The sequence below is a fragment of the Macrosteles quadrilineatus genome, unplaced genomic scaffold (genome assembly GCF_028750875.1).
Source record: "Macrosteles quadrilineatus isolate MER2022 unplaced genomic scaffold, UCM_ALF_1.0 Scaffold_8__2_contigs__length_117827958, whole genome shotgun sequence".
Lineage (NCBI taxonomy): Eukaryota > Metazoa > Arthropoda > Insecta > Hemiptera > Cicadellidae > Macrosteles > Macrosteles quadrilineatus.
This window is the reverse complement of record NW_026542601.1, coordinates 10,866,713-10,894,414: the sequence shown is the minus strand read 5'-3', so window position 1 is coordinate 10,894,414 and position 27,702 is coordinate 10,866,713. Positions and strand designations below refer to the sequence as shown.

The 27,702-nt window shown below is 34.9% G+C and overlaps 1 protein-coding gene across 3 annotated transcripts in view; it reads left to right on the top strand.

The window, feature by feature from the left end:
• Positions 1–27,702, top strand: part of LOC129000097 (ankyrin repeat and fibronectin type-III domain-containing protein 1-like) — an 88,329-nt gene that overhangs the window by 57,218 nt on the left and 3,409 nt on the right. For 2 of the 3 annotated variants that reach the window (XM_054426990.1, XM_054426991.1), the window contains exons 2-17: positions 10,789–10,867; positions 12,355–12,458; positions 15,841–16,044; positions 18,292–18,405; positions 19,385–19,573; positions 20,817–21,033; positions 22,297–22,429; positions 22,889–23,002; positions 23,381–23,593; positions 24,063–24,229; positions 24,814–24,957; positions 25,731–25,872; positions 26,034–26,147; positions 26,511–26,726; positions 26,857–27,061; positions 27,576–27,702. In XM_054426990.1, coding sequence (XP_054282965.1) covers positions 10,789–10,867; positions 12,355–12,458; positions 15,841–16,044; positions 18,292–18,405; positions 19,385–19,573; positions 20,817–21,033; positions 22,297–22,429; positions 22,889–23,002; positions 23,381–23,593; positions 24,063–24,229; positions 24,814–24,957; positions 25,731–25,872; positions 26,034–26,147; positions 26,511–26,726; positions 26,857–27,061; positions 27,576–27,702 — 2,482 coding nt within the window. Of the gene's footprint in view, positions 1–2,635; positions 2,717–10,788; positions 10,868–12,354; positions 12,459–15,840; positions 16,045–18,291; positions 18,406–19,384; positions 19,574–20,816; positions 21,034–22,296; positions 22,430–22,888; positions 23,003–23,380; positions 23,594–24,062; positions 24,230–24,813; positions 24,958–25,730; positions 25,873–26,033; positions 26,148–26,510; positions 26,727–26,856; positions 27,062–27,575 lie in introns of all 3 variants that reach the window. The other variant, XM_054426989.1, reaches the window with a different exon arrangement.

Sequence of the window (27,702 nt, the reverse complement as noted above, 5' to 3'; positions counted from 1 at the left end):
TGCTAGCTTAATAATTAAGCTGGAACCATTATTATTAATGGTTATTTTCATTCATGGTTATTAATGACAGTATTTTCAAGATGATCTCGTTCGCATGGCTCAATCACGTCCTGGTTGAAGTTCGTTCGCTACGCTCACTCACCTTTAGGTTGGAGCTCGTTCGCTACGCTCACTCACCTTTAGGTTGGAGCTCGTTCGCTGCGCTCACTTGCCTTCAGGTTAGCTCGTTCGCTACGCTCACTTGCCTTCAAGTTAGCTCGTTCACTACGCTAACTCGCCTCCAGGTTGAAGTTCGTTCGCTATGCTCACTCAACTTTTGGTTGCAAATTAGCTGTTGTCATAAATAATGTAAAAGAAATAATAGTGCTGCACCCTGTTGGTAATCCTTGTAACTTTAATGCTATTGAACATCATAGAACAGAACCAACTTGTTTAATTGAAACAGCTGTTAAGATTCATTAATTCCATTTCTCATAAGGTTAACATGGGAAACTCCAGAGCCACTGGGGCGGAGCCGATTGGACGGATCACGAAATTGATGGTGTATAAACCTATTCCATGGCATTCTACACGTATGTACCAAGTTTCGTGGCAATCGGTTCAGCGGTGTCTGAGTTTATCACTGCCAAATATACAAACATCCTCTTTTATAGGCTACTTACTTGCAAATCTCACAAGAAGAGTGAAAGTCAGTTGTCTGGGCGATTTCCACGCGAAGATATTTGCATCGGTCTTCAGAACATTCTCAGGATTGTTAAAAGTTTTGTGTTTCTCTGAGAAAATTCAACAGAGAAACTGTCTCTTATCATCTCTTACATGCGTGTGAAACTGTAAAACTGAATCAACAAACAACGCTTTTAATTATAATGAAAGCAAAACGTAAATAGAAAGGCTTTCCTAACATTTTCACAACACTAAATACTTATGATTTAATCAAAATGAGTTAAAACTAAAATTATCTTTGTATCCCGCTATTAAAATTGTTAACATTAATTTATTTTTTGTAGAAGAATTTATGTTGTATGATAAATGGACAATTTAAATAGTGATGTTATTGTTTAAGAAATTAATTAGTAGACATTTTCATGATTGTTCGAAATCATAAAAAATACCGTAGCGTTTATTTGCTTACAAGTAATTTTTGCTTGTAGGGAATTGTTTCTACAAATTAGTATAGCAACTTCAAATAAAAGGGTAAAATTGAAAACGCTATTGAAGATTAGTGTACGTTTATTAACTGTGTATGAACTGTGTACGTATTCAGTAATGAAAATACTGAGAACTAAGATGATAAATAGTGCTACAAATAGGTTTTTGTATTTGTCTGGAACATAAATTAGTTAATTTTGTGTAATTTTGTGTGATATAGAGTTCTAAAACACACGATTAATAAGTCTGATGACGATCACGTTAGTAAACAAAACGTAAGTAATTGAATTTGGATGTAATTTCTGTAGTATGTATATTGTATCCAAGGCTGAATGGTTAATTGATGTTGTGTAAATGTATTAGCATGCTTTAGATGTTTGCCTACCTAGCACAGAGTTTATACCATGTTTATACACGTGCTTTATTTGTGTATACTTTACTGAGCCTACTTTTATTACTATACTTGTATAAACTTAATCTCCCTATCGCGACACTCGTGAACGTATGTTACATAAAAATACATTTTTACCACACACCTTTATTTTCTTCACGCTGTTGTGATATTTCACCAAAAAGTGACAGTAAAAACTAAAGTGGGAATATCCATCAGGATTAGATTAAATCAATTGTATAACTCAATCTTGGATTCTTCAAATATAAGGGTAAACCATGCAGGTTATTTCTTGTGTTTTCATTTGGACAGCCAACTATACACTTTTCAGCAACTTGTGAGTCAGAAGACAGAATTAAATATCCGTGATTTCAAACAGCTGATTGTTACAACAATGGAAAGGGCGTGTTTATAAGTTTGTTTTGACTAGGTTATGTTTTTTTCTCAGTTGTTTAGTTGAGTACCAAAAATCCTGTCAACAAAATATGGCTATTACAAAGCTTTCGATTCTCTCCACAGCGTTTGGCGGAGTCTGAGGACGACCCGAACTCTTCCCGGCACATAAATATCCAGTTGTCCAGTGAATTGTATCACCCAACAACCTATACAATTTCGACGAGGTACCTGCTTACTAAATTTAGTCCGAAAGCTCTCCTAAATACTAACAAAAGCTACGAGCAAACTCTAAAACACAAAATGCGTTTTCTTGTTTTGTAGTAGCCATTTGTTGACATGCTTCATGGTGCACTAGCAACTGAGCAAAGAACAAACTTGTAAACACACCATTGTTGTAACAATCAGCTGTTTGAAATCACTAAAACAGACGTACCAACCGTTTAGTTTAGTACCATTCTTATCGAATAACCAATAATCAATGCCTTACAATGTATTGTAGCATTGATTAGTGGATAGGCTGTAGACACTCATCTGAACAATGTTTGTAGTGTTCTGATTTTAGACATTCTGTAGACTCCCATCTAGACACAGTAGATATTTATGTAGACACATGTTACTGTGTTGTGCTCTAAGATTGTGTAGCATGTAGTTTTATTTGGTCGCATGTGACTGTGTAGTGATGCATGGTGTGTTTTTTAGAATCTGGCACCGATCATATGGAAGTGCTTGGCCGGAGCGCCAGTAGAAAGAAACTTCATCACATCGATATTCACCTGCATGGTAAGTCATGGGGGTATGCGGTGTTGGTTAGATGTACTGTAGATATTTTAATAGATCGAGATATTAAAATGCACAGCTTCTATTTAGTGTTGAATTTAGGAAATCTTTTTCTTGGAAATACGAGAGTAAAAATGAGTCCAGGTTCGAGGTAAACAATCGTGTAAGGAATAAAACCGTATCACCTCCTTAATATATCAACTATAATTTTAATCTCAAACTGAATTTTAAAAAGCTTATTACTTGATAATTTATAAACACATACTAGTAAGTATACTGAAGGGCTTAGCTCAATACTTAACGAGTTTTTAACTGTAGTTCAAACAATTTATGGCTGTGGTAAAGTAAAACTCAGTAAACAACTTGCTTATCTAACGCCAAAGGCAAAATTGTTTATTGTAAATTACCAAACAAAGTTTGTTATAATTTTGGAAAGGATTATAACCCCACAACACTCGGTTCCCATAATTTCTTTCTGGTTCGTGAACTCGTTCAAGTGTATTCTGCCCTACTCGTTCATGTCAAGTTTCATCAAAATCTGACAAAAGTTATTCGATTTGTCGTATTTCAAGACTTGCACTCACACACACTCAAAATTTGAGCGAAGAGGTTTTCACCTCTGGAGGCATGAAATTGAAAAAGTAAATTGATCCCGGGTTTCTATATTTTAGTTAAGTCTTGCTGTTCCTATAGGGAAATTCAATAAACTTTTTTTCGACCACAGACTTTGTTAAAAAACTTTGAACTATTGTACCACTAACGTCTTTACAAAATACTGTATAACGTTTTCATTTTATTAATTTTGTTGGTTTAATATTGTTTAACGTTGTTAAAACAACAATTTATTTTAAATATTTTTTCCAAGTTGTTTTTTCTATTAGTAAAACAAATAGTTTTGAGTTTGGTGACAAAATCTATACATTTATAACCAAATGAATCTTTGGAACTGATGTGAAATTCATCAGCCAATCTTATTTGATGTAAATTGGAACACGAGCAAAGTGGGAATGCTTGTTTGTAAATCTACCTAGATTATTGTCAATCTTAATTCAGGCAGAGTTAATATTTAAACTTGATCCACCCAACCGTCAGCCACCCCCCTCAAACCACCCTCAACGTGGGGAGGAAGGTGTTTGTTTGGAAACTGGATCCGTTTAGAGTGTTTATGTTAAATTATACAGAGGAAATATGAATTAGTTTTATCGACTTAAATATTTGTTTTAAAATCAGCTAAGATAGGGGTGGATGTGATGTTTTCCCTCCAGTCGAATAGTACAACTTGTTCATTGTACATAGATTATCTTTACTTAGGCCTACATATCATCTCTACATCCTATATCATTATTATACTTACTTAATACTTTAATACTTTCTTATGAAATGGCGACCATACAATAGTTAGCTTTTTAGCAATTATGGTTTAGCAATTAAGACTTTATTAAATTGTATATTTTTCTAAGCTAAATCATACTAAAAGGTTGAATAATAAGTAATTAAATTCCAAATAACATTTGAATTTACATAGATTTTTTTACTAACTAGAATTACATTGGTTTTTGTCCGTGGTTATATTATAAGCCCTCTATATTCACTCTACTATATAAAAAGCTACTCAGGTTGTAGATTTAAATTTACAATGTTGTTTATTTTAAGATACCTTATCAAATGAGAACACTTTTTTGAAATAGGTTTATGTGCGTCAAATATGAATGAAACAATAGCTATAGATGCAGAGTGTTGACTGAAGTGATATACTGCGGTTTCGATGACAAATCTCTATACATTCCGAGTGCTCTCGAACATTGAAGAGTCCATTCATTACTAGAACTGATCTATAATGCAATACTACTATGATTCGTTGACTACCTGTATGTACAATGTCTACCTGTACAATGACTGGGACGGTGACGTCGTCCTGTAATCCAGCTACTAGGAGGTCACGAATTGTGGATATTTCTAGGCATGCACTGTGGATGCGATACTCCCTGGTGTGGATTAACGTCCGCACTAGTGAGTACTACGACTATCCGCACTCCTTTCCTGATAATTAGACCAATTCGTTAATACCAAGGCAAAAATGTGGTTCGGATTCCACTATAAACTTTAGGTCCTTTAGTTGCCATTAGCTGTATGGGCTATTAATTAACAGCTGTGTCTAAGGAATATATCGGGTTTAGTCACTAACAATACTACAAGATCGCGCTACAACTCCTACACTCATCTTCATTCATATTTGGCTTAAAATACCTACTTTGTATGGTCGCCATTTCAATTAAAAGTATTGAAAAGTATAAAAGTACCAAAACATAGAGGACGATTGATCCTGTGCGCCATTTGCACATTTTAATTTGAACAACTTGTTTCGTTTCTAAACCAAAACTAATAATGCAACACTCTTTTATGCATAGGATTACTAGCTGAAAAATATAATATCCAAGAAAACACAGCATGTAAAAAATAAGTTGGTCGAATCCCTGGTATTCAAGTTAAGAGATACATCAGCCTGAGTCAGTACAAATTAATGACCCGAACAGTAACTTATTCATCCACTACATGTATACATTACATTATGTATGCGTAATGTTGTACAGCTTAAAACATTATTCCAACTTACCATAAATAAAGTGGCTCTAGATAAATATTTTACATATAAAAGTGACAAATATATCCATTCATGGAAAATATTTCCCGTATTAACTAAATGAGTAGTTTCTATTAATATCACCATCAATTTCATGAACATTTAAAATTATTAACCCATCTAAACTGTATCTACCCACACAATGAGCGCACTAACCAGTCTATTTCAATGTCTATGTTTATTTAATTGTATCCTGATATACTTAGGTGAAACTGTGTCTATTTCAGTGATCATCAATAATTCTTACCCTTGACAACGTTATCACAGTGTGATGCTCAACTGACGGCAAGTAGGCGTGCAAACGCAGAAGCTTCATCTGCTCTGTGTTCACTTGAAATCTCACTATTGTTGATTCCTAATGTGTTTGGGTCAAAATAATGGTATTTTGTATTTTGAGCAATACAGTTAAATTTAATTACTGACAAATTTCCTTATGGACGTTAACACCTAACACTTTAAGAGATATGTTCACAACTAGGAACTAAATACAATACAATTTATATAGTCAGATCATTTATATAATTATAATACCTCACTAATATCTAACTTCGTATGGTCGTCGTTTCAATTAAAGGTATGAAAAGTAGGCCTATAGAATTTAAAAAATGTGATGACCGTCAGGATGTTAATTAGGTAACTTTTAGCGAATTTCCCTATAGGGAAGTAGTTATTACCGTAGGTCTCATGGTAAGACCTGGGCCCGGGACCGATTTACTTATTCATTTATATGTCCCCAGACGCCAAAAAGACTATTCGTTCAAATCTGTATACATGTCCGTGAACGCGATAACTTCAGTAATTTTTGTCAGTTTTTTATGAAATTTGGCTTGAAGGTGTAGGGCGGGTTAAACTTGAATGCGTTCGCAAACCACTGATCAGACTATGGGAACAGGGGTTTACGGAGGGTTTTATGGGGTAAAGTTTTTTTTCTCACTTCTGACACTCAAAACAAAGAAATTCCCAATTTCTCTTAGTACAATTTTTAGAGCTTGAAAAACAAATAATTTAGTATATTGAGGGGTTTTTTTTACGGTTTTGTGTACGGGAAAATTTTCAAAAAAAAAAAACGTAGGCCTAAATTTAAAATTACCATGTTATTCTTATGAAGAATAAGTAAACTGTCGTAGTTTGCTTGTTTACAGATATATTTTGATCATACTTGGCAAATTACCTTATTACTAAGCTATTCTACTTCTAAAAACCCCCACTTTATTACCCTCCCTGTAGCAGCAAACCTAGGTATTCATTAAACCTAATGTGATTTAAATAGATTTAATTGAAAATCCAATCGAGCAAATGGAAATTCGTTTTGTCCACAGGTTTGCTGCGGCGGGGGTATTTAAATAACATTATCTAAATACACCTATAAGCCACACATGATGTGTTAAGTTGAATAACAAGCCCAAGTCGATCGTGCATTCACTGAGGACTGAGGAAACAGAATATTATAAACCGTTGTCAACCCTCACCAGCGCACTTTGTTGAATATTCAATCCTGCATTTGAATACGTCGTCGCCGTAAACTGAATTCCTCTTATCATTTATGATTGAATTCATCACGATAAATAACTCTTGACAAATCTGGTTTTAACCCTCTCCGTCTTGCGGTTTTATTTAACTTACTCTGGTTGCACTAGATATGTTGTTTCTAACCGTGAAGCAAAATCAATAGTTGTTGTTGGAGGATTCTTACAAACTTATTTTATTTCAATCGAAAACATTTCTTGCATTTATAAACATTTGCTGGATATTAGGGTTTATGAGAGGACTGATCGTATGATGCAATTTTCCGATTTTGTCGTTCGCCAATACATTAAATGTATACAATTAACAAAGTAGGTAAAACATTAAATATTTTAAAAGTAAGTTGATTAATAGTTTTATTTGTGTGACTAGTGGGTGAAGTGGCACTTTGGTGCACACGAGAGGAAAATTACGAACTGCAGGCGAGTATAGAAAGTTTCTCGAGTGCAGCAAAGGCAGTTTTCACTCGCGTTACACATTATATTATTTCTTACAGTTACTATAAAGCATTAAATAATTAGTCTTTAAAACCATGTACAACACGATTTTAGGTTAAATCCAAACATTGAACGAAATGGTAAACACTGCACCAGTTTATCGTAGTGTTGCCAACTTGTTTTCAAGCGTACACGTATTACGTTACTAATAAAAGCACGCTGTTTTGTGTTGTTTGGTTGGAATACTGGTGTGCGAAAAAGTAAAAACTGTGTGCCAAAGTAAGTTAACGCAGCAGTTAGCCGCTTTCTGTACTATAATCTGTACAATGAAGCCCACTTTGCCGGGCGACTGTAGGAAAAATTAGTTGTTATTAAAGCCTAAGTCAATCGGGTTAATAGTAAAAACATTATTATTAATTAGACTTCTTAAAAAGTTTTTATAGATTCAGTATATTTTTCTCCAAATCGTGAATTAGTTGATGTCAAATTAGAGGATTTATAAAGTTAGTTAAAATACAATAACTATTTATATCACAACTTAATTTCCACAACTTTTTACAACGTGGTGACGCATTATTACGTCAAATCAGTGAACTTTTGGCTACCACGTCTTGAATATGCAGCACCCGCATTTGAATACGGGTTCAATATGACTAGAATAAAGTGAATTAATCTTTTAATTTGTAAATGAATATTCATTTTAATTTAGTGAACCAAACGCGATTTCTTTCAAGTTTGTTTTTCATGTTTTCCTGTATTTCATCTAATGTGTGGTGAGGAGAGTGTGTTTGTGAATATTAACTTGAACACTATCATAGCCTCCTCTGGAATTAATTATTATGTTTGTGGAAACATTATAACGAGATCGTTTGTTAGTTTAATTAATACGCAATTAACACCACTTATGAGTAATGGGCACCGTAAAGTACAACTGTACACAACCCCTATAACTAATTATTTTAAATGATTATATTGCTTTTAGCAAGTGTGATGTTGTATATTATTAATGACGTTATTGTAATAAACTTTTAGTACCAATACCTAAATAACTTAGCACAAAAACTCATTTTCAAATCATAGTAAGGCATCGTTTGGCATTTATTTTTATTCCAATTATCTGATCTGAGAGTGTAGTATTTAAATTATTAGTCACTAGTTCAATTTTTAGCATTTTACGTTACTATGTTATTCTGAGTTCCTTTTGCATTCTCATTAATTTGGAATAAAATTCTCAAGTAAAAAATCTGGTTTCATAAAAATTTAACATTTTTACGTTTCTGTGGCTTTAATTTTTTGCACAGTGAAAATTTCACGTAATTTGTACAGTGATATATATGAACTGTACCACATCGCGGTGTGACGCCCGGCTAGGTTCTGTCTTCATTAATCAATGATTGTCTGAGTATAGTATCAGGAGCAGTGTTGGTTCAGTATCCTAAGTCAACAATAGCAGTGCAAGATGACAAATTCAAATATAAACACCAGCCCCATGTGGCTCTGTGATCAACTGCATAACTAACTCTATGTTAACAATGCAATTCGTAGGCTTGAAAATCACATAGAGGTGTTATGGTCGGGACAATTGTATGGAAATGAATAGGTAACGAGAATTTGTAGCCATTTTCAGTCGTCCATCCAAATATAAACACCAGCCCCATGTGGCTCTGTGATCAACTGCATAACTAACTCTATGTTAACAGTGCAATTCGTAGGCTCGGTGTAGAATCACCAAGAGGTGTTATGGTCGGGACAACTGCATGGAAATGAATACGTAACGAGAATTTGTAGCCATTTTCAGTCGTCCAACCAAATATAAACACCAGCCCCATGTGGCGTTGTGATCAACTGCATCTAACTCTATGTTAATAATGCAATTCGTAGGCTTGAAAACCACAAAGAGGTGTTATGGTCGGGACAATTGTATGGAAATGAATAGGTAACGAGAATTTGTAGCCATTTTCAGTCGTCCAACCAAATGCGTCAAAGTTCACCGTTAGTTGTAGCTTTTGAATTAATGTAAGTTATTAAATTATTGTAAAATAATTTTATACGTCTGTTGCTTAACTCTAACGTATATTATTATAAATAGTTTGTGATGTAATAATTCGTGCTATTATTTATGGTTTGTGATTAATGATGTTCTTTTCCGCAAGGTTATTTCAAATTTTAGATGTTAGCATCCGGATTGCCAAATAATATTAAAGAGCTTTAACTGTTGAAGTTTGCTAATACTGAATCCCCCTTATGTTTCGTTTAGTTAAACTCCGGAGGTTTATAAAATCAAGCTAAATACTATAAATTATAGTCTGAAATATTACGCAATTTTAACAAGACTCATTTGCCAACCAATCGAACATCACGTTAAGCTCCAAAATCAATAACTAAAATATGCTTAGCGTAGCACACGTACATTACGATAGGAGAGAGCTTGTGCAAAATGTAAGTGAGAAAAATCTGGACACTAAATAAGGTGGAACCATGGTGGAACACGGTTTGACATTTGATAATCTAACTTTCTTGTTTCCAAACAAGTTAGTATTTAGTCCTTGCCTACAATGTAAATGTCAACAATGTAAATTGCTCTACTCTCTGATTGGAAGGGGACAACAATATAATTTATTCTGTCGCCTGATTGGCCGTTCAGCGCCACAGAATCAGCTGATTGGTCGAATAAACACCAAGGCTGTTTAACAAGGGTGCTACGGTAGCAGAACTGAACTGTTGATTTTGTTGGTAATGTTAACAGTGTGAACGACCGTTTTGTTGTTAATGCGATAGTTACGTCATTTAAATGGATAAAAACTAGTAATTATAAGTGATAAATCAGTATACATATACTCATAGGTATTTTTATACGGTTGTTTTTATTTGCTAGTTAACTTTCACAAATTCAATTAGCATGTTGCTGTGTGCACTGAAAATTTATAAAAAGTGAATTATCTGTTTATTAACAGATAAAAAGTACGGTAAAGTTAGGAACTTTATGATTCAATAACTTACCGGACTGTCACGGCTAAAGTTCTCTCCAAGTATTTTTATTGAGAATGAAAGAGAAAGAAAAGTTGTATTATTAGGTTTAGCGTCCTAACTCTTATCTCATTCACAGTTAGTTAATTTCGCGCAGTGCTACTGATTTTCACACTTTTTAGTTTCACCGTTCACGCATCAAAGTTTTTTAGCTTAAATACTTTTTAGGAAAAATAAATGCGGTGGTACTGCGATACCACCTTGTCGTAACTTCCTTAAAACCTTCACAATACCACTATTTTGTACCATTAATAGGTGTTTTATATTAACGTACGTTTAAATCTCCCTACAAAGTTTTATCTGGTTGTGTCTAATTATTAATTAGACTTATTAACTCCAGGTAGGCTTGACTTGAATAATGAATCTTAGCAAACGTAGTATACCCAAGCAGTACTTATGCATTTTTTGTTGGAATCTTAAGTCTATTTAATTTTTTTTTGTTGCAGCCCTGTTTGCAGCCGTTGAGCATGGTCATGTTGAGAAGGCCAAAACCATCTTGGAATCAACCGACGTTGATGTTAACAGGTAAGATTCAAAGTTTCCCTTTTACCTTGATTTTAGGTGTATTCCGTAACTGTTACTAAAATACAATCACTAATAATTTCTATTTGTAAACCATGTTTTCTACTTTCTGTTGTTTTGACTCTATTCATCAACTTTAGCAGGAAGTGCAATAATCATATCTTCCACAGTGCGATGGTGTGAGAGTGTGAACCCAACCACTGAAATGTTAAACGTTCTTTTGATGTGAATCATTTACGCCCCAAATGTTCTATTTGACGCTTTGTCGATGTAGCTTTGCTGGAAATATAATATGTTGGCTGTTGCCATTACGTTTATAGTATAACCAACTACTATATTTGTGTTTTGGGGTTTAGCACAGATCAAAGAGTGTAAATAAATAATAATAGCGTATTCCCTGCTAATGTAATAGCTTATTGCCTGGATTATGCATTATGCTTATATGTTAAATTCACTAAAACGTGATATTTCAAATATTAGTTATTCGATGTTTTTGAACTTACTGTCATTTGATAGGAAATTTAAAATCTAGACTATTATAAAATTGATGTGGTGTCTGTCTGTCTGTTTGTCTGGGTGGCTGTCACAACTAAAACCAATATAGCCAAAATTAACCAAAAAGAAGGTCCATATATCTAGGAAAGAAGGTCTCCATGGCAGAATGAGAAAACTCATTATGTTTTTCTTTGCTTTGACATTTTAATGTAAACAAGAATAACTGACAAATGCTCATTTCACAATTTCAGACAGCTGATCCAAAGAAATTAAACAACTATGTGGTAGGATTATTTAATCTAAAACTTCATCATAGATTATTTATTCTAAATCTATGTGTATGATTATGAATCTGATTTTTCTTTCTGTTGCAAATCAAGGGTACATCTGCTAGTACGTTTACTAAATAAAAAAGCTTTTCTTTACATTTTTGACAAACTTGGCAATTTTACAGCAATTTAAATTTTCAAAATTAAAATTACCGGCATTTTAAATTTCAAATTGAACTAATTAGTCCAGGCAACAAAGACAATATAGCGAAAATTGCATTTATAAGACAAATTTTGTACAGTTGTAGAGGAAGGGTCCTTAAACAACATACTAAAAGTACTGACTAGTGGTAGTGGAGCTAAGGGGGCTGGAATTGTAAGAGTCCTTTTTTAAGGTTTTTCGTAAATAACTAAAAAATGATTGCCTCATATAATTAAATTATCTGTCATGTAATTAAATATTCTATGTAACATTATCTACAAGAAAGGTCTTGTGCATTTTTTATTAGGTTTCTAATAGATATAGGGAGGGTAGCACATGGGAATCAATATTTATTAGATATTTAATGAAAATTTCATTCAATAGTGTTTGTGACCTATGGGGAGATCACAATGAATAAGTAAATCGGTCCCGGGTCTAGGTCATACCTACGGTAATAGCTTCTGCCCTGTAAGAGGATATACAGTATATATGGTGTGGAGTGACATTTGATTGTTGATTTTCAGTGTTAACAGTGATGGCCTCACCCCACTGGATGTGGCTGTGTTGTCCAACAACAGAGGACTGACCAAGGTGCTGCTTACTCAGGGTGCCAGGGAGGGCAACAAGTGTAAGTATATATATATACAGACATATAATAAAAGATATAGGCATTGCGTGAATCTACTATTTCAAAAACTTATAATATTTAAAAATCTATATCTATAAAAGAGGAACTATGTATGTATGTATGTATATACGTTATGGACTCTGAAACCGCTTGACAGATTGTATTGAAACTTTCAGGCATTATTAAGCATCTTTCAAGGATGGTTTGTGTAAAGTTTGGCGCAGATCCAAACCCCAATCACAGCACACCTGTACACTCAACAACATTTTCTCCAATGTTAAATATGTTAACATAAAAACCTGTATAAAAGTATTATAAACAATAAAAGGGATGGAAAATAATAGTTGCTAAGCGCGCGCGCCGAGTAACTGCTAGTTTACAATAAAATTGATTGTCAGTGTATTAACTTACCACATTGACAAAGTAGACAAAGGGAGTATGTTTTATCTATGGTAAAACTTAAGGGAGGTAGATAAGTCTGCTTATGACATTAAAAAACACAATAAAACTGAGAGATGATCATTAGGTCTACTTACAACAATGACGAATGAACAAAAAAACTGATTGACAATCAGCAAGTCTGCTTACAACATTGACATAATACCATGAGCCCATAATTTTTGTGAATTGAGGGAATAACATTAAGTCTACTTGCAACATTGTCACAGAAGCAATCATTATGAAACTGAGAAATAACCAACTTTCCAGGAGAAAGAGTAAGTTCATCTCTTCAATATGAAAGTTATAAACTCGTTAGATCAACCCTAATCCTCACACAGATGTGTTGACTAAGTCAGTGTTATAGAGTTCAAGGCTACTATAGTTCAGTAGCTAGTATTGTAAACTTAGTTATTAACTTACTAGTTACTAACTTAAGTAAACTAAATTAACTATAGTTTGCAAACTTAAATGTTATTATTAGTGTGAAGAGCAAAAAAAAAATATATTTTCATATTTTTTATCCAAACGAATTTTTTTTCTATATTACTTAAAAGATCTTAGAGATAAAATGCTTGAAACTCTCTATAAAAATATTTAGGACTCAGAAAATGTTTTTTTTTTTTTTATAAATACAGTGACAAATTTATAAAATTACTTTAGTAGCTGTGTTTTTTAAAACTATTTGTTCAATGTCCACGTGAATTTGATACCTAGGTGTAGTGCATGCAGTAAGACTCAATAAGTCTCAATAAGAGAACAGCCAGCTTGTTTAAAAAAAAGTTGCTAAAATAAAAAGGCAAGATTAGTTTGAAGTGGAAATATTGTATCTTAAAAATGGATTAACTAACTTGTTGCATTTTTGTTTTTTTTTTAATACTAGATGTATTTCAAACAACCAAGAATAAATTGAATAGCAAAAATATTCTTGACACTAGAAGTTATTTGGAATTTTAATGACTTTTGTTTATTAAAACAAGTAAAGCGTAATGCTACACGAGATTACCCACAAATTAAGTTATCCACCTGTGATACACATCCTACGTTTGCTTTGTTATTGATGCAGACATGAATAATTTTAGGATTCTTTAAAAAGTCCCACTGATTAAAATATGTTTCTTATTTATTATTACGAAAATAATTTTACCTCGCTAAAATATCTTTTATTTCCAAATCAGCGAGCAAAAACAAACAGTTTACAAAGTCTATAATCCAGAAACAAAAGCTCAAGTTACAAAATTACTCAATAAGTTTGTGAAACTAACAAATCTAAATTACACTCATCATTACAGGCAGTTCAACATCTCTTGACAAGTTGTTGAAAGTTTTCAATGGCACTCAGCTTGTCTGTAATTCCCTGTCAGAAAGTTGAAACATGGTGAAAAGTTTCCTGGTCGAAAAATCACAATTACAAGTTTGTAGCAAGTGTTTCTACAAGTTTGAACCCTCTAAGGCACTCAGTCGACTTGTTTAACCTTTTTCTGCGGATAAATTAAGTTTTAGTTTGAATGTTTCTCTTGCTGTTGTTTGCACTGGTAGGAATCGACCAAAATTGTATGTGGAGTATGGTTGGGTAAAAACAAAACTAGTACCGTATTCAATGCTTTAATTTTAAATAAACTTAATGTGTAAAGTAATATACATTTTTTTAACACACATACAGTGCTCGATTTGTAAAAAATGAGGGAACGGAACTGTAACCTATTTGATGTGATCAGTAACTGTTTATGCTAATATTTTTATCTTTCCAAAAGAGAGGTACCGGAACTCCTCGTTCCCCCTAAAATCGAGCACTGCATATAAACCATTATCAATTATGAATGTTTTAAACATGCTGTGCTTTTATGTGTTCTTAAAATATTCTTAAAGTATGTTTAACAAATAACTATTTAGTAAAAGATTATGAATTAAAATCCACTGTTTTTTCTCCCGCACAGAATGGATGAATCCACCAGATTTATTTTTGATAAAAATGAAGACGGAAAACTTTTCAATAGGAAAACTTTTTGTGTAAACTCTTTCCTTTTGTATGACTTTCCACAAGTTTACTTCCTGCGCAATTTCATTCTTGGAATATGCTTGTCCTTGTCCCTTGATAATTTTTTTGAAGTAAAATATCTTAAAAAAATTTGTATAGAGATTAAACATTAAACCCTTAAACATTTAACTTGAAATAAGAAGTTTTTACTATAGTTTTACCGAAAACAATGTTGCTTAGTTCTGTAATTGCTATATTGAACCCGTATTATGTTGAGATCAAGGTATTGTGGCTAACAAGAATTTCAATCAGAACCCCCCCCCCCCCCCCCCCCCCCCACTGTCCAGACTACTACCCCACAGAACTACTGTACCCTGTAACTAACTGTAAGCCATCAAACAAGTTTACAATCCATGTAGGATTCTAGCTGGTGTTTCGTTCAGCTCTTAAGCTGTTGTGCAACTGATTTGTCAATTTCCCATAAACTTTTTAGTTAAAGTGGCAAAGACAACCAATTGAAGAGCAATGAGTATAGTCTAGAAGCATTATTTTATCTTTAATTCGGTCATGCAAAAATTTCATTTTTTTGTATTTTAATATTAATTTTACATCTACTTAAAATCAATTTCAGTAATTTCATTAATTTAATGTTTATTGAAAAAAAGGTTGCACAATGGTGACATATAATTCAAATTTATTGTAGGCCTAGGTATAATGTTCCTCAGGTATGAAAAGAACAAGAACAGTACGAAACCCAGCCCAAGGCTGAACAAAACTATAACCAAAAAATAATCTCCAAAAATAGATCCGGCCAACAGACTGGAAAAGAGGGTAGCAAGGTAAGAATTTGGTAAATGCAACTGCAAAATATTTGCAAGCAACTTGTGTTCTCAACTTTTCCCAAGCTGTTAACAAATAAGTATTTTTTCCCTTTCGAGGTTGTCATTATTGTTTCCTTTGTTGCAGTTGGCAGCCCTGACAAGCTGTTGGCACACCTGCGCCAGCTGGCATGTGAGGCTGAGCGGAGGGTGGCGGAGCTGGGCGGAGGTGCAGGGGAGGATGTGCCCCGCTCTGCCCCGCCGTACCCAGCGACTAGTGACAAGACTTTGGCCCTGTGGGAACGGAGGTGTAAAGGGCTCAACAAGATGATTCAGGGCTTCGAACAGGCTCGTGAGTGTTCATTGTGAAAAACCCTTGTTTGCCCTAAGAAAGCTTCTTATCAGTTGTTTAGCCGGGACAAAACAAAAAAGCTCATGGTAGATGCTATCAAGATTTTTCTGCAATTAACATTTCAATAGTTTTGAAAGTCAATTACGAGATTACAATTGATTTTCAAGTAAATATTGAGAATAGATTTTTTTTACATATTCCATGCTGTATTTATTTTGTAAGTGGATTCTGGATTTGAGATCTGGATCTAGGTTTCCAGAATTCGGTTTGAGATTCTGAACTTGAACTTTACCAATGTTCCTGGTAACAACAAAGAAAAAACCACAAATGGATTTAAAATAATCAATATACAAATTTTTTTTGTGAATATATATCTTCTTGGGTTAGTGTTCATTTTGGTTCTTTGAATACTCGTAGATAAACAAATAGGTAGGTACTAATAAGTTAGTTTTATTTTTTCTAACTGATAATTGTAGCCTGGGAATTTTGAGTTTTGAACCTAGGAATCTGAAATTGTCTTTGAAGTTTATTGTCATGGATTGCTGGACACCCTGATTATAGTGTAACTTTGACTTGACACCACAAACAATATTATTTATAGAATAAAATAAACCAGAGTTTTTACCTAGCTTTATATAGAATGTACGTACAAGCATTTCTATTCATTATACTCAACTCGACCATAATATTACATTTTGAAACTTCAACATACCCCCCCCCCCCCCTCCTAACCACTAACTTCGCCTGTTGTAAATCAATAATTTTAATATTTTTTCATTCCATATATTCTTTAAAGAGTCTGTTATACTTTGAGAAGACTCAACTAAATAACAATATTCACAATTAATATGGTATAATTTCGTTCCCAAAGAGGTTTTAAAATCAAACATTTTTTTCTTTTAAATCCTCAAAAATTAACATTCAATTTTGTTTTACTTGCCTATCTTTAAAAAAAATATGATAGCTTCATAGCTAGTACCGGTACTCATTATACAAGACAATCTTGCACAATGTGCACTTCTTACCTTATACAAAACATAAAGTAAAGAGAAGATTTGCTGAATTTTTAGCTTGTGAGAAAACAACTCCAGCGATGGTAGTTGTGAGCAAGAGAGCTCAGGTGCAGATGTATTCCCGTTGGTATTAGCAAGCTTCTCGATAAAATATTTCTGTAAAAGCACCACTGGGCTCGACCCGACCTTTTTCTATATGAATAGTATTCAAACAAATATAGAAAGTTTTGCTAGTAGGACTAGCTTTCATGTATACTGTTTATGTCTGATTACGGTTTAAAGATGTTTTTTTTTTTTTAATAATTGTATAACACTTACTAATTCATGAGCTGCAAGTAGCTAATAAAGAGGGCTTGATGATATAAAACACTAATTGTTTATGTAAATTGTGCTTAACACTGATCTACCTACAGTATCTATATGGTTGTACGTTTTATTAATAAATAAAAGTTCTTACTTTGTACTAATTGTACTAGCTGTGTGTCAACTTTTACGAACAGGTCTTTCTATGATAATCAACATTTTTTATGTGTTTTTTTTTTAAGAATTGATAATTACACTGAATACTGTAATGAATTTTGATCACAAATTAATTAATTTTCTTGAATAAGGCCCATCTTGGGAGAAAACGCTTTTACTTTACCTATATTATAAATGCTAAGATATTTCCATAAATAGAGGTTAAAAGCTTAATAAAATATTGAAGTATTGGGTACTCTGAACGTTATTTTTGTCTTGTATTCTCTGCATGGCCTGCTCCTTGTATCAGTTGCAACTGGTTCCTTGGTAACTGTTATTTCTGTCACAAGCACTCCAAATGTCCCATTACTATAGTAGCAGTTTATGTAACTAGTACCAACTCCATCACTGTGAAATACTAATATTGGCCACAAAGTAACTGTTATTTCCGTCACAGGTCCTCCAGATGTCCCATTCCTAGTAGCAGTTGATGTAACTGGTACCAACTCCATCACTGTGAAATACTAATATTGGCCACAAAGTAAGTGTTATTTCCTTTACAGGTCCTCCAACTGTTCCATTTGTAGTGGCAGTTGATGTCACTGGTACCAACTCTGTCACTGTGAAATACTAATATTGGCCACAAAGTAACAGTTATTTCTGTCACAGGTCCTCCAAATGTTCCATTCCAAGTAGCAGTTGATGTAACTGGTACCAACTCCGTCACTATGAAATACTAATATTGGCCACAAAGTAACTGTTATTTCCGTCACAGGTCCTCCAGATGTTCCATTCCTAGTAGCAGTTGATGTCACTGGTACCAACTCCGTCACTGTAAGATATCAAGAACCAGATAACTCTGACAGTCCTCCTTGCACCAAATTTAGAGGTATGTAACAAAAATCAATAGTTAATAATCAGTAATCATTACTTTGAATCTGTATATTCGTTTGTTGGTTTAACAATACAATATTCCATCCTGTTTATCAACAAATTTAATTTAATTGTCCTGAAAATCGATTGTGTAATCTAATTTCAACATTGTGGTTGAGTTGTGCTCAATCAAGTTTGTAGAAGTTACCCAGTCAGACGAGATGAGCTAATGATAATTCTCCGTCTTGTTTGTCTTGCCAACTTATAATTAGTTAACTTGCCACTCTAAGCTCTCCGCGAGTCTTGTGTTATTTTGCATTATTCACTTTGCAACCGAACCTCCCACGAGATGGTTAATGGTGCAGACGTTCTTGTGTCGAAGTTAACATGATTTGACTCTCACAATAGAAAATAAATCAGTTTTGATGATTGAAATTTAAATATTTTTCTTGAAGCGTACAAATATTTAAGTTTAATTTGAGCGAATAAGGTTCTCGTCTAGTGGGTTGAGTAGAAGACTTTTTATCAGTCTTAATCACAAATGGCTTCCAGCTTGGTTCTAATTATGTGGAGTTTCGGAGGATACGTTGCGGATATGTGGGATACTGTACGTATTATATTGTGGGAAAATTAATCCTCTGAAAAAAGAGGACAGGAAATAGCTCTCTACAAAAATATTAATTTTGTCATCTACTACAATAGGATCATGTCATTCTCTTAGCCACTATAGTGGATTGAGAAAAAATTAAATTCTTATGATTCCAAGGAATTTACAACGGTTGAGTTCTGATATAAAAACATCATGTGAACTGCCGCTTATATAAAAACTGCTTGTTTGTCTCAGGTAATTGATAGTAAATATAATTTCAGATTAGCTACCAGAATTTATCATGTTTCTATTATTTCAATCAATAAGTCATTGGTGAAGATTTACTGTTCACTATATGAATTGTTGACTTCCATTGTATATGCTGTCTACATAAAACGTGTTGCAGTGGAATGGAGTTCAGATCCAGAGTTTTCCACGATCGTCGGCCACAGGGAAGTGACGGATGTGAAGAAGACAGAGCTGAGCGTGGACGGACTGACTCACGGACAACGTTACTACTTCCGAGCGGCGTGCGGGAACCTGCGCGGCTACTCCCACTACAGACTGAGCCAGCCAGACTGTGTCATACCCTCAAGTGAGTAAAGTGACAGTCCGCAGATTGTGGCTCATGGAGGAGATATTTGACAGATTATGTTGTAAATGGAAATTTATTTAAAATTGGTTCAAATACTTGAATAATTAATCAACATTGTAAATACAATGACATATAAATTACCAGACCAAATGTAGAGGAATATGTTCATGATTATATGATAGCCTCTAGATTATCAAGAAATATTGAAAGTAGTGTAACCGCTTATGGTAATTTTTAACATTAAGCAACTAGTTTTAGAGTCAAAGTATTGCCATCCTTAGGTTGTAGAAGAAAATTAGTCCATTTTACTAATCTGTTGAAGACTGCCACTTTATTCATCACTAAATGCAACAACAAAAATTGGCTGAAACGCAACACATAAACAGTGAAAATAATTTTTGTTTAAAGCGAACCTGGCAGAAGTTGATTCTAGACTGTGTGTGGTCAATGCAGCATACGTTTGTTATTTTATCTCTTCAGATTACTATTTCAAGTTTGTCTATTTCAATTGTGTCTAACCAGCCATACAGTACTAAAGTCGTTCACAAAATTTAGGCGTTTAAGGGGAAGATTTACTGGGTTTCCCGGCCACTTTTTGTAGCTTAATCTGCTGGTCAGCTGTCGGGTGTTGTTTCAAAGTTACGTGAGGTGGAGGAGATGAAATCGCTTTCCAATGCTGATACAATTCAAATCAGTAATTTTAATTTTGCTAATACACTGTCATCGTACACTTAGATTCCATTTGTCAGATCAGACATTAAAACCCATCTGTTTAGACTTTACCATCAATCCTGTATTTGAATCATATGTTTCTAATTATTAAAATGTTTTTTTTTACTTTAAAATGTAAATACAATATATGAGTTGAGTGAGTAAATCAATGTGAAAACCAAGTCCACTTTTTCTGAGTTAATATCTATAATTTCTTTACCATCAATCCTGTATTTGAATCTTATGTTTCTAATACAGGATTGATGGTAAAGTCTAACCACGATCTTTGGAAAAGTCATTTTTTAAATAATCACCATTGTCACAGACATTTCTTCTATTGCTACAGCTACATATTGTATTTGACATTTGCAAGTTATAACCCTCAACACATTGATTACCTTTTCAAATTGAATCAGCTGATTAACTCATTAGGTGTCAGTAGATTACACAAAAGAGTGTGACAGATGGTAAAGAACCTGTTAAACATGTCTGAAATAAAATCAGGATAAAACATTCAGTGTTGTCTATGTAGGTTGGCGAGACGTAACAGGCAGGGAGGAGAGATTACCTCCAGGAGGGTTGGCACTACTGGACCGACTGTTTGCGGAAGTCCGCAGCTCCCGGCCGGACCTCAAGGGACTGCCAAGTGACCAGGGGCCTGGCGACACACCACTGGGGCAACGGCGCAAGAAGACCACCATCAAACAGCTGTTCACAGCGGCCAGCAAGTTCCAGAAACATCTGAGAAGGTAAGGAATGCGGTAAAGTGTTGCAAGTTTTATTTTTATAACCTAGCTTGAACAAAAAACACCTCGAGCAATGCTCGGTCCATTGGTACTCATTCTGCACTTAACAACTCAGTCTCAATCTGGAGATTTTACAAGTATTTATTTGTGGTTACATTATTTTGTGGTTTTGGGTAAATCATCCACTTTCATCTGTTAAAGAAATCATAGTAAAAATGATTCTCCTGCCAGTGCCTTGTAGAGAACAATACATTTTCAGTAATAAAAGGTTCAATAAATAAAGTAAAAATAACTTCAAATTCAAAATCATTTATCCCCCAAATTTGCCAAAATATAGAAACATGTTACATCATTTACATTTTGAATTGACATTCGATTTGAAACTTCAGTGTAGATCTATAAATCCCTAATTTTAATGATCAATCAATATATAACTCTTTATTTTTCAAACCATTGAAGTAAAACAAAGAAGAGAACTGAAATATTAAGTAAACAGAAATCCTAACTATTAATTTAGAGTTAATTTTTAAAATAAAAGATGTAGAACTCGATGAATATTTCCATCGAGTTATACTTTAGTAAGGTAAGATGGCTAATTAAAACTCCGAGCAAAGAGTAACTTGATAAATTAGCTAACTTGGCTCTAACGAGTAAAGAGTAACATTTAATGTACATTACCTTTGGCCTTTGCTGTTCTATTCGTTGCATTTTAAATTGTATTTACTGATGTAGTTTCTTGTTTCTGCTTGGTTTTTCACCTCGAGTTAATTGCTTAATTTTTCCCTATTAACAACTTAAGGAAGTAATCAGGCTGGTTCATCTTTTACTTTTTGTGTTTCGGTAGTCTTTTTAGGACTTAATTACCCTAGTAAAAAATTTTTAGTTGAAAGAGTTATAAAATATTTTAAAAATACTCCTTTTCCAGAAGACCTATCCTTTTGTGTTTATCAACATATTGTTGTTGTTAGAACCGTTCAAACCTAGGTTTTGTTAATTTCCAACCTCAACCATTTCTTAGAAAGCAGCATTAGTAAAAGCCCAATGACAAATTAATGAAGTCTGGGTCAAATTCCATTCTGGTCAACCAACTCTAGACTATTCCAATCTAGTTTGAACCAGCAACCTTCAGATATCATCAAGCACTATATTCTACCTAAACAGGTGAACCTAGAGATCCAAACCACAGGGTTGCGGCAATAAAGCATATAGCAAAAGCTATCACACTAACACATAGTACGGTTAGTTAAACAATACATTTGTTTGCAGAGGAGTGTTCCTATCTTGTCTACTCTACCATGAGGACAAAGTGCTGGTGACCAATGAAGACTTCCTGCCTGTCATCGAGGTGGACGAGACATACCCGGGGTCCATCTACCATGACTTCCACTGGCTTCTCAAGGTAATTAAGCCTACTCACCATCCTCCATGGAGTCTTTCTTATGAGGTTTCATTCGTAGCTCATGTACCGAATCCAGAGACAGTCATGTAGCAATGGATGAAAATGTAAACTAGTCAAAGTTTTTAATATTCCATGAGATTTCAGGGTAAATAAAATTGTAAAGAAATTGATGAACTATACTTTCTCAAGGGCTCAAAGTCAAGAAGAAAAGATCTGAAGGACTTTTTGGGATTTAAAATTTTCCAGAAACTCTTAAGAGCACAACACAAGGCTATTTACACTTAGTTACAATCCAGAAGTATTAAACATGACTTATATTTGTTCCAGTGTGCTTAGAAAATTATCATTTATAGAAGTTGACCTGTTATTTACGTGAATTAGATTAAGCATGATTTATAGATTTGTAGTTTTAGAAATGTTTTATCGTAACGGGTAATTCTGATGTTGTGATGTTGACAGGTGGCCTGTACCTGGGATGATGTGAAGTGGTTGCGTCAGGACATGGAGAAGTCACTGAGTTCATCAGCCGTCCACTTCCGCATCAAGCTGCTGCAAGCCGCAGCCCAGATGCAGGTAAACTCACACAAAGATAGTTTGTGATAAAACTTTAGAATACACTGGATCCTCTATTAATTGCCAAGAAACTGCATAGCAATACAGAACACCAGAAGAAAAACTAGGGATATGGTTAGAAACCCTTGGGCTTGAATTTCTAAGTGACTGTTGTTAGAAATAACTGGTCGCCAGAACAGTACTTCCGACTGCAGTTCATAAGTTTGCAGCTCAGATGACAGTTGAATCAAACAAAACATGACAACCCAAACCCTAACATAGCAGTGCTTGGCAACTGGTGAAATGACAGTCGCATCAGTTGCTCAAAACAAAACACACACATACACAACAAAAAATGTTCATCAACAAATATCCAACTAATCTTCCTGTTTTTGCTAGACGGCGCTGAGTATCCAGGACCTCGGTCAGTTATACCACAAACCTCTGCGGGACTCCGAGGGTACAGTGGTCATCTGTACAGTCAATTACGTCGGATCTCCCAAGACCGTCAGCGTGCTCAACTCCAGGTGGCTACCACTAGGCAAGCTCAGCAAGCGAGCAGTGCCAGGCCCAGACGCCAACATTGCTGAGATACTCATGTCTACCATACAGGTAAAACTTCATACCGGTTTGGCATAGCTTCATATAGTTATCTGTTTGTGTTGCAAAGGAAAACTCTATTAATCTGGCTGTGTTTAGCGGATTTATTTTTGAATGGTGAGTTTGACTTGCACGATGAGGAGAAGATTCACACTTTGTTTACTCTGAAAGACTATTTGTTATGTGTTAGCAGTATAGCAGAAACAATATGTCTGATGTTCTAAAAAATGTTTAATGACTGCTTGAATAAAACAAGCAATATCAGTAACTGACATATAATTTCTCCCATTTGTTTGACATTAAATTGCTTTGGGTGAACAGAGAGGGTGACTAAGTTTGATGAGAAAAATAAAAATAAATCAATGCCTCTCATTTTTTTGGAACCTTAGTTCATGCTGATGCAGCAAGTAGTGATGCCCCTTCACTGTTCAAGATAATTTGGTTTGAATAAGTTCCCAATGCATGACAACTTGTGTTTTAGGAGCAAATTACATATCACCAAGTAAGCAGCATCCGTCTACCTAGAGGACTGTACTTGGCCTACCTGAAGATGAGAAGTTGTGTAGATCTGCTGCAAGTCCTCGTACCAGCCAAGAGTCCCAATGTTCCTCCCCACTGCAAGATAAGGGACAACCCTCATGTCACTGCGTGAGTAAACATTGGCAACATTCCATTGAAACCATGCCAGTCGCGCATGTAAACCTGGCTTTAATAGACAGAAGATTTTTCATTTTAAAAACATGTGGAAACTCTTGCCAATTTAAATGTCTACATAAAATGGTTTAAGTTCCCTTTTGCGTCAAACGATCCATGATGCAGTAGATGACTACAGCTGTTTCGTGCCGCTGGGACACATCTTCAGGTCAAGCGTTAAGATGAATTAAGCGTTAAAATGTCCATTTTGTAGCAGCACTTCAAGCCCAAACAATCATCCTCAGAGTTGAACAGTTGGTTGAAGTTGAAATCTTTCTATATATATTCTAAATATTACGATAAGTTCATTATGACTTGAAACTTTGCCACTGCTTCGAATATGCATATGGATGAAGGTAAGAAAGAAAACAGTTTCCTCAAGAAAAATTAAAATTAGCAGACTTAACATGTTGATAAGTAATGGAGGCGAAGCAAACAAATTTAGATCCAATTTTTTATTGAATTGTAATGAACAATTACGATTGAATTCAATTTGTTCAATATCAATATGTTTCAGCTGAGAAATATTCTGTTTATAGGGAGGAATGGGAGGCGCTGTTGGGAGGGGAGAGATGTGGACTGATATCAGAACATCAGAAGGCGTTTGTAGAGCAGGTAGCAGCGACTGCGAGGAGACTGTTCACGTACATGGAGGTGTCTACGGACGACGCTGCATTGCACAGGTAAATGATCTACTGTATAAGGATGGTCAAATTTGTGAATCACTAAAAAACATCGTTCTAACCTAAGGGAATGGTATTTTGTCTATCAAATATCATTAATATTTGGCAATATTTCATGAACAGATTTCAAAGTTACAATGTTTCCATTTTTTAAGAATTTTCTTGCTAGCCATGAAATCCTATTCTAATGTCAAAATGTTTAGTCAATGACGTGTTAGAGAATTCTTAAAGAAACTTTAGTTTAGAGATTAAATTGTTACACGATTTTACAATGAAGGAAATGGAAGTTATAATTAATTGACAAAAAATGACAATCTCTAAATCACAACCAAATGAATATAGATTCAATAAAATTACAGTGAAAATCTATGGCTATCTTCATTTTCATTATCATCTACATTACTTAGCAGCTCCAATACCCTCAGAGCTGCTGATAAACCTCTGCCATCCTCGTCCAATAAATAAAGTCCCAAATAAAGTTCTTCTTCCACTTGCTGAAGTTTTTTCTCCTATTCAATCATTACTCTTTGTGCCAGATTATTTGCTTCTAATCCTGTATCCATCCTTTTTTGTGACCAATCACCTCTATCATGAAATCCATTTTTTTTTATTGTTCTGTCACATCCAATCTGAGTTCTAATTTTCTAATCTTTGTTTCTAATTCTGGCTCATGATGTTCTTGTCCTGATGTTCTCAGGAAATTTCACATCTTAAGCTTGTATTCGGTTGTTGTTTTTTGTTGAGAATACTTACGCTGTATTTTGTGTTTGCAGGTTGTACGATCTGGAGACAGTAGAGATATCCCCGGATGTCAGTCTGTTGATGGTCGTACCTCCAGTGGACTCTGCATGTTCAGCTCCGGGACAACGGGAAACTCTGTTACAGCGACCCGACCTGCTGCCTCTACCTGTACAAGTGAGTACAACCACCACGGTTTTTTGTATAAATGTTTCAATAGATTGTTAAATCATTTTTAATGCTTTTACAATGTTTACTTTAGAACTTTATATTTAAGTCAATGGTGTATCACTAGCAACAAATTGTGTAGTATAACCTTTGTTTATTCTCTGTTCAAGGTGTTTGAGATGGTCCATCTAGGCACATACAGACACCAGATAGTGCAGAGGTACAGCAGACTCAGCTGCATCATAGAGCTGGACATGGCTTTGGCCAACCACAGCCAACGAGAGGTGAGTTGTAGTGAAGATATTGATAAAATAATACTTCTCCATTGTTGGTCCGTTGTTTCATAAACCGTTACTGTTTCAAGATCTTGCTTCATACCGGATAATTTCTCAAAAGCCAATGATCAGGGAAAGCTGACTCTAGTAAAAAACTTTGATACTTTTCTAGGATTAAATTTTCTACCTTTTCACTGTCACAACTACAAGTATCATAAAGTGTTGCTATGTTCAATAATATTGTTGAAAAAGTAATATTATTGGCACACTCAACAGAAAGATTTTACTATCTCAATTGGTTACCTCGTTAATTGGTTCATTGATAGTTGAAGCGATAACGAGTTGTCATCTCAACGTGTTTGTGTATGTCAGGCGTTCTCCAACACAGAACTGACCGTAGCCAAGGAGCGCCTGGCCAGACTAGAGGCGCTGCAAGCGCAACTCAACACCGCGTGGAAGCAGTGTCGTTGGTTGCTGGACGTCCTCTCCTTCGCCAGAGACAGAGCAACTCACACTCCGTCCACCATGGGGCGACTGCTGGCCTGCCATCCCAAGCGGTCGCACGACCACATCGACTGTCAGAACGGGGTGAGTGACACAATCATACCTGTACATTGTATGTTGTTTCTTTCAATAATTGAAATCAGTAAGAAAAATTTAGAAAAATTATACCTGAAACGTTAAAAATATAAATTTGTAAGTGGAACTTTGTTTGCAGTTACTGCAGCCGCCGGATCCGAAAGCAGTTAAGTCACGTGGCTCGTGGCCCGGCCCCGGCACCGGTCGTACTCTAGGTGCTGTCACGGCGGAGCTGAGCCGCTCAGAACAACACCTAAGCAACAATTCTCCCCCTCCACCACCTCTACCCCCGCCGAGACCACAGCCTACCTCCCCTCCACCTCAGACACAGCTGTACCCTGCAGGTGGGTGATTACTGATTATCATAGCTCAAACAGAGTTGTGAAACCCAAAAACTTCAGTTTATCTGTGACAGTTATATTTTGTGTTCCGTCATTTTTTTAGGAAAGAGCAACTCTCCCTCCTCCTCCTAATCCTATTTTGGAATATATACACAACCAAGGTCCTGTAGAAAAGATTTCCAGGTAGTTAAGAGGACAACAAGTTTACAATTAATTTAATATTACGTCCCTACAAGAGGGTTTATTCAGAAGAAATTAGGAAAATGGCAGTTCCAAAACTGTCACATAAAATTTAAATTAGTCTTGTCAATAGCTTTTTATACGGGGATTGCGTTCAGTTTATTAATACCATATTATAGATCTTAAATCTATTGCAAGTAACTTACTTTTTCAGTTTTTTGTGATGCTTTTTGCCATCATAAGTATTTCTGGACTGGCATGTATTTTGAAGCCCATCGGCATTAAAAATGCAAGTACCATTTACTGTCTCACTTCTGACTGGTTTGTTTGTTTTTAGTGTCTGAGAATGTGCGACTGCCGCCTTCCCGCAGCGAGGACACTCTGGTTCACAACAGAGGCTCACAGCCCCGGCCTAGGTGTAGTGTTAGTGTCACTACGTCACCCCTGCTCTCCTCCAGACCTCA